Source organism: Amborella trichopoda, chromosome 10 (genome assembly GCF_054954075.1).
Source record: "Amborella trichopoda isolate Santa Cruz 75 chromosome 10, AtrichopodaSantaCruz75HAP2 v2.0, whole genome shotgun sequence".
In the NCBI taxonomy this organism is placed as follows: Eukaryota; Viridiplantae; Streptophyta; class Magnoliopsida; order Amborellales; family Amborellaceae; genus Amborella; species Amborella trichopoda.
Genome location: NC_142345.1, coordinates 35,510,019 through 35,516,898, shown reverse-complemented (window position 1 = coordinate 35,516,898; position 6,880 = coordinate 35,510,019). Strand labels below are relative to the sequence as shown.

Below are 6,880 nucleotides of genomic sequence, written 5' to 3'. Positions count from 1 at the left end.
AAACTTCTTAGCATCGTGCACCTATATAAAATATAAAAAAAATGGGTGCAGTTGGCATACGGATGCATCCGTAACTGTAGAGGTAATGTGCACCTTCAAATTTTATCATGGTATATAATTTTGATGTAAAATGTTTTTAGGTTTATCTCAAAATCTATTTTTATATCTAATTATAAAATTTTAAATTTAAAAAATGGTTAAAATCAAGTAGATCTATAAAAATATGAAAATCTTGAAAATGGATGGTGTAGATAATATGTTGTAAAATGCACTATTTATGAGACTTAAAATCTTTTTATTTTTCATGGTCATACATCTCGATGTCGAGATGATCAATCAAAGGGTTTTTCAACATTATAACTACCTGTTCCGATGGATTTTTCAGGTGCATCGGTAGTTATATATTATAAGGTTGCATCCTTATATAACAATTTTTCAAAAAAAAAGTGTGGTTTGTATAAGGTTGAGGCCCCAAACAATCAAAGTAAGGCACGGTTTCAAATAGTACCAAAATATATTGTTTTAGTATCATAAAATTTTATGATCGTCTAAATATTAAAAAGTAATATAGACTGAGGAAATCCATAAACACTAGAAAATTGTAAAAATTAACAATCTAGATAATACATTACAAGATGCATTATATTTAAGACTTGAAATCTATTTTTTTTCATGTCCATAGATCTTGAAGTTGAGATGATTAAATTGAGAAACAATCTCTTTTAGTGAATTTTTGAGTTGTGCCTATTTTGATTGATTCGAGCCTCACCCCTATATGAACTTTTTTTCAAAATTAAATAGCCAAGATACGCTTAAATGAGGAGGGATATTAACCCTTTCACTACTTCTGCTACTAATCCCATTTAACCCAAGCCTAAGTAGTCGCGATCTGTTGATTGATCAAGTAACCAGAATATCTGATTCTTTACTAACCCTGGTTAGCCTAATCCAAACCTAATTAATTTCGAAAACGAAAATCTTTATAAACCCTTTCACCTCGAACAAGGTAAGCTTTCTAGGGTTTCTTTGAATGATTCCGTAAGATCATCCATGGCTGCAACTGCGCACGTTCAAGAAGCTCTCACCTCTAATTTCCTTGTTATTTGCTGCCCTTCAGTGTTTATTTAGCCATTTGCTTGAGCTCTAGGGTTTCCAGGTTTATGCTTCTTTCTCCTGCTACTTTTCTAGGGTTTGAAAAACCCTAGGGTTTTTGGTTTCAGAGCCTTCTGGTTCTCGTCTCTCTCTCTCTCTCTCTGTGTCTTGCTGTTTGATTGCAGAGAATTTGTTGTTAAGGAACGCTGGGGACTGTACGGGTACGAAAGGTTTCTCTCGCGTCTCTGTGATATTTCTCGATCAAAGAGATGCCTAGCTCAACGTCTGATCCTCTGGAGAATGACGCGGAGCCATTTGTGGAGACTGATCCATCAGGGAGATTCGGACGTTTCAATGAACTTCTTGGCTCCGGTGCGGTGAAGAAATTTTACAGGGGTTTTGATCAAGAAGAAGGCATCGAAATTGCATGGAACCAGGTCGACCTGCAGAATTTCTCTGGTGATGAACGAATGGTGAAGAGGATTCAGTCTGAGGTCTATTTATTGAGGTCTTTGATGCATAAGAATATCATTGCTCTCTATGATGTATGGTTGGATAGAGAGAACAATACCCTGAATTTCATTACAGAGGTCTGCACTTCTGGGAACTTGAGGGAGTACAGGAAGAAGCACAAGCATGTGTCTCTCATGGCTTTGAAGAAGTGGGCAAGGCAAATTTTAAGGGGTTTGGAGTATTTGCATAAGCATGAGCCTTGCATCATTCACAGGGATCTCAATTGTAGCAATGTTTTCATCAATGGCAATGTTGGTCAGGTTAGTTTTTTTATTTCCTGTCTAGTCATTGTGTTATTTTCTTGATTTCTTGTTGTCATGGTTGTGTAATTTTCTGGATTTCTTGTTCTCTTGGTTGGCTTAGTTTTTGGATTATTTAGTTGGCTCATGAATCACTTGCTTATCTGAGATGTATCTTTTATTGGTTTTTTTGGTGATTTGAGTTGTTCTTCAAGTACTGGCCTACTCTTACATTGGTTGTTATGATCATGGTTTTTAAAGTTTGGCTTTTGAATCTCTCTCTATAGATATTAATTTTCCATTTCCTGCTTAACCTTTTACTCTTTTTTGTTTAATAATTTTCATTGTTTGACCTTATTCTCTTTTTATATTGCAAGTTTTGCTAGCAGGTATGGCACATGTTATTTTCTTGGTTTTCACAATTAATTGTGAATTATGTTAATAGTTTATTTTCAGATTAATGCTCTTTAGGGTTTGGTTACCGCTTTTGTTACTTTCCAAGTTCCTTAGTTAATCGGACACTGTTTTTCTAATTACTTGAGTTTCTGTGGTCCTATTTTGTGCCCTGTTTACTTTCTCCTTATAATGTGATATCTTTCTATTCTTATGTCAAAATTAAATTTAGTGATTGACTATCACTGATATGCCTGATTAATGCCTTCTGCAGAGTTTATCTTCTTTTTTTGTGGATCCCAATTAAAACTGGTATCTAATCTTCCTGTTAGCATATACTGTGGATACCTTATGGTGATCACTTTAACAGAAATTAACAGCATGTTGATTAAGCTACTATTGTCTTTAATTGTTACGAAAATGATTAAAATTGATAGGGAGTGCCAATTTATCAGCACTGACAATTTTTGGATTTTCAGTCGAAAATATAGTGGCAATTGGGTTTCTCCCATTAGTTTCAGACCCTGGTTCTTGTGACAAGGATGGAGGTAAATTTTCTTGTTTCTAGAGTGAATGCTTTATCAAGAGCTAATATATTTCGTTACCAAAATAAAGTTCTGGTAGTATCCTAAATGTGAGCAAAACCATTGCTCTCAAGAACCTTATAGGTTGCTTTGCAGCGACGTATAAGCACTTCTTAAGGTGCTGGACAGATCTCTTAGGAAGGTTCCTAAACAGGGGAATCAAGACTTGCCAGGGCTGTTCTTATAACCTAGCAAGGGAAATTTTGAAGCGTCAACATCCATGGAACTTGGATTGTATTCTCTAACCAGGGCTTTACTTCAAAGGGTTTTTTGAATATACTCTATGGGTTTGATTAGACTTTTTAATATGCTCTTTGTTACGGATCGGCTTTTTCCAGTTCCTTTTTCTTGCAGGTTTACATATATCCGAAGTTTCAATCTCTGTAAATCTCCTTGGCAGTCATTCCTATGTAAATAACACTACACATTAAGACCATGATTGCTGACCTTACTTGTCTGTTTTGTCCTTTTTTTCTTCTTCCCTTTTTATGGGTTTTGGCTCCAGTGTAACACCGAAATGGATGCGCAGGTGAAGATAGGAGACCTTGGCCTTGCTGCCATTGTTGGGCGGGACCATACTGCTCACTCCATACTTGGTACACCGGAGTTCATGGCACCCGAGCTTTATGAAGAGGACTACACAGAGGTGGTAGATATATACTCCTTTGGTATGTGTGTTTTGGAGATGGTCACCATGGAAATCCCTTACAATGAATGCGACAGCGTGGCCAAGATTTACAAGAAGGTCAGCCATGGCATAAGGCCCTTGGCTTTGAGGAAGGTGAAAGACCCTGAAGTTCAAGCTTTTATTGAGAAGTGCTTGGCCAAACCTCGCGAGAGACCATCAGCCATGGAGCTCCTGAAAGACCCGTTTTTTGCTGACTTGGAGGATCTGGTCTAAGTAGAGTTTTTGTTTCGAGTTTTCTTTTGGATTCTTGCATTGGGTTGCGTTTGTTTTGTGGTGATCTGGTATTCTTTTGGCAAGTCTAAAAAGGTGGTTGTTTTTGTAGAGGTCATGATCCTTTTCTGGACATTCATGATTCTATTAAGTGGGAAACCCTCAGAGGTTGGTCTTTTTGTACCATTCCGCTAATTTTGTATAAATCACACTTCCCTGTTTTGGTTAGGATATCGCGACCCTTAATTTATGTTGATTGTGATTTTTTTTTTGTTAATTATAGGAGGAGATCGATTTAATTTGTGTCCACTCCTTTTATTTTAGTTTCCTCAGGTTTGAACTTGTTTGATTTTTCTTTGGGCCAAATTAGAAAAGCTTTGGTAAAATTGTCAAAAGATTTGACGATAGAAAACAACAAACAACTTCGGGTGTTGAAGTAATTCAGGATGTACTCTATTGGTTTAAGGCAGCGTATTATAAACCGAGTCAACATGGAAATCGGGCACCTCGTGGTGATTCTTCTGTAAAACCGAAAATCTCCCGATCTTAGAGGACAATCGATGATTTTTCTGCAAAATCATTTTTCTGCGAAATCTGGAATTGCCCGATCCTAGAGGAGAATCAGCGATTCTTCTGTAAAATTAGGAATTGCCCGATCCTTGAGGTGAATAGGCGATTTTGAACAGTGAATCGCCTCTTATTATTAGGTCATAAATCACGATTTCAATCGCTTACGATTCTTCTACAAAATCGGGAATCGCTCGATCCTAGAGAAGAATCGACGATTCTTTTGCAAAATCGGGAATTGCCCGATCCTAGAGGAGAATCGGTGATTTTGAATCGTGAATTGGCCCTTATTACGTCATAAATCACGATCTTTAAAACCGGTAATAGCCTGATCTTAGAGGAGAATTGGCGATTTTGAATCGTGAATCGCCCCCTATTACATCATAAATCACGAAGAATTCCCAAGAAAATCGGGAATTGCCCGATCTTAAAGAAGAATCGGCGATTTTGAATCGTGAATCGCCCCCCTATTACGTCATAAATCATGATTCGTAAAACCGGGAATTACCCGATCATCCTCTAGGATCGGCGATTTTGAATCGTGAATTGCCCCCTATTACGTTATAAATCACGATCTGTAAAACCGGAAATTGCCCGATCATCCTTTAGGATCGGGGATTTTGAATCGTGAATCAAAACCGGGAATTGCCCGTTCATCCTTTAGGATCGGTGATTTTGAATCATTAATCAAAACCGGGAATTGCCCGATCATCCTTTAGGATCGGCGATTTTGAATCGGGAATCGTCGTCATAAATCACAATTCCAACCGCAATCAAAACCGGGAATTGCCTGATCATCCTTTAGGATTGACGATTCCAACCGCAATCAAAACCGGGAATTGCCCGATCATCCGTTAGAATCGGCGATTTTGAATCGTGAATCTCCCCCTATCATCCTTTAGGATCGGCGATTCCAAGTGCAATCAAAACCGGGAATTGCCCGATCCTACCCGATCATCCTTTAGGATCAGTGAATTGCCCGATCATCCTTTAGGATCGGATCGACGATTTTGAATCGTGAATCGCCCCCTATTACGTCATAAATCAAAACCGAGGAATTGCCTGATCATTCTTTAGGATCGGCGATTTTGAATCGTGAATAGCCCCCTATCATCCTTTAGGATCGGCGATTGCCCGATCATCCTTTAGGATCAGCGATTTTGCATCATAAATCAAAACCAGGAATTGCCCGATCATCCTTTAGGATTACGTCATAAATCAAAACCGGGAATTGCCAGATCATTCTTTAGGATCGGCGATTCTGAATCGTGAATCGCCCCCTATCATCCTTTAGGATCGGCGATCGGCGATTGCCCGATCATCCTTTAGGATCGGTGATTTTGCATCATAAATCAAAACCGGGAATTGCCCGATCATCCTTTAGGATCGGGCCCCCTATCATCGGAATTGCCTGAAAACCGGGAATTGCCTAATCATCCTTTAGGATAATTATAATTTTCATTTTTATAATATGGTAAGCTTTAACATAAATTTAAGAATATTAATTTTAAGATATGATTCATATACATTTCAAATATTTCTCTGTCTCTACCAAAACAATCTCTTCCATTAAGTTTATTCTAGAATTCTAAAAAATTATATCTTAAAAGATTTGAAGTATTATTTCGAAAATTGATGCGCATTCGAATAAGTATGTATTGATAATCAAATATTTTATTTAATTATTTAATTATTTAATTATATTATAAATCTTGTAATTTATTATTTTTCTTACAGTTTTCAATATAACATTTTAAATTAAATGATATTATAAAATATTTTAAATTTGCTATTATTTATATAATAAAATATAAATCAACAATTTTCGTTGCAATATATAATATTATAGTTAGATAGGTTGTAATAATTTTGGATTATAGTTAGTTAGGTTGTAATAATTTGGTTTTTTTTTTTTTAATGGATTAGGTTTTTCCGTCAATTCGAGATTTTAGTGGCCATTTTTTATCGATTTAATCCATTATTTATTGTAGTCTATGTATGATTATATACTTTATCCATGGTAATTCTATGTTTTTTGTTTTAACTTTTATGTGATGAAAATTATAAAAATGACCATAGAATTACCATGGATAAAACTTTTATGTGATGCAAATTTAATGGTTAGCATAAGTTCATACAGGGAAATAACATCTAAATTATTCATAAATTGATTAAAAATGAAAGTTAATAATGTAATACCCATATTTCTTATTGGATTATTAAAAAATAACATTTATAATAAATTTTTATAATTGTTTTGGATTTTTTTTATGGCTTAATCTGATCGATTCGGCCGATTTCCGATTCGGATCGCTGATTCACCTATCTAGATGGATTTTTGAGGTACCTGATCAGGGGCACTGATCCGTTTTTTAAATTAATGGTTTAAAGTATATATCGCATTCTGCATTTTTGTGTAAAGAAAACTTGGAAAATTTTCAGAGCTTGCTATTTTCATAATTTTTATTCTCAAATATTTTACTGATAAGAATATCGACTTTTCATTTTGGGTTTTATTTCATAGAGGGAAAATTTCGCTAATATCTCTTTGCCTCATTAAGCAAATATCTATGATATCTTATATTCTGCATTCG

The 6,880-nt window shown here is 35.7% G+C and overlaps 1 protein-coding gene across 1 annotated transcript; it reads left to right on the top strand.

The window, feature by feature from the left end:
- The first annotated feature begins 1,008 nt into the window (after window positions 1–1,008).
- LOC18427669 (putative serine/threonine-protein kinase WNK11) lies at window positions 1,009–3,950 on the top strand. Its single transcript, XM_020663216.2, has 2 exons — window positions 1,009–1,865; window positions 3,351–3,950. Exons 1-2 carry the CDS (start codon window positions 1,362–1,364, stop codon window positions 3,720–3,722), a joined length of 876 nt encoding a protein of 291 aa, XP_020518875.1. The 5' UTR covers window positions 1,009–1,361; the 3' UTR covers window positions 3,723–3,950.
- Window positions 3,951–6,880: the final 2,930 nt, after the last annotated feature.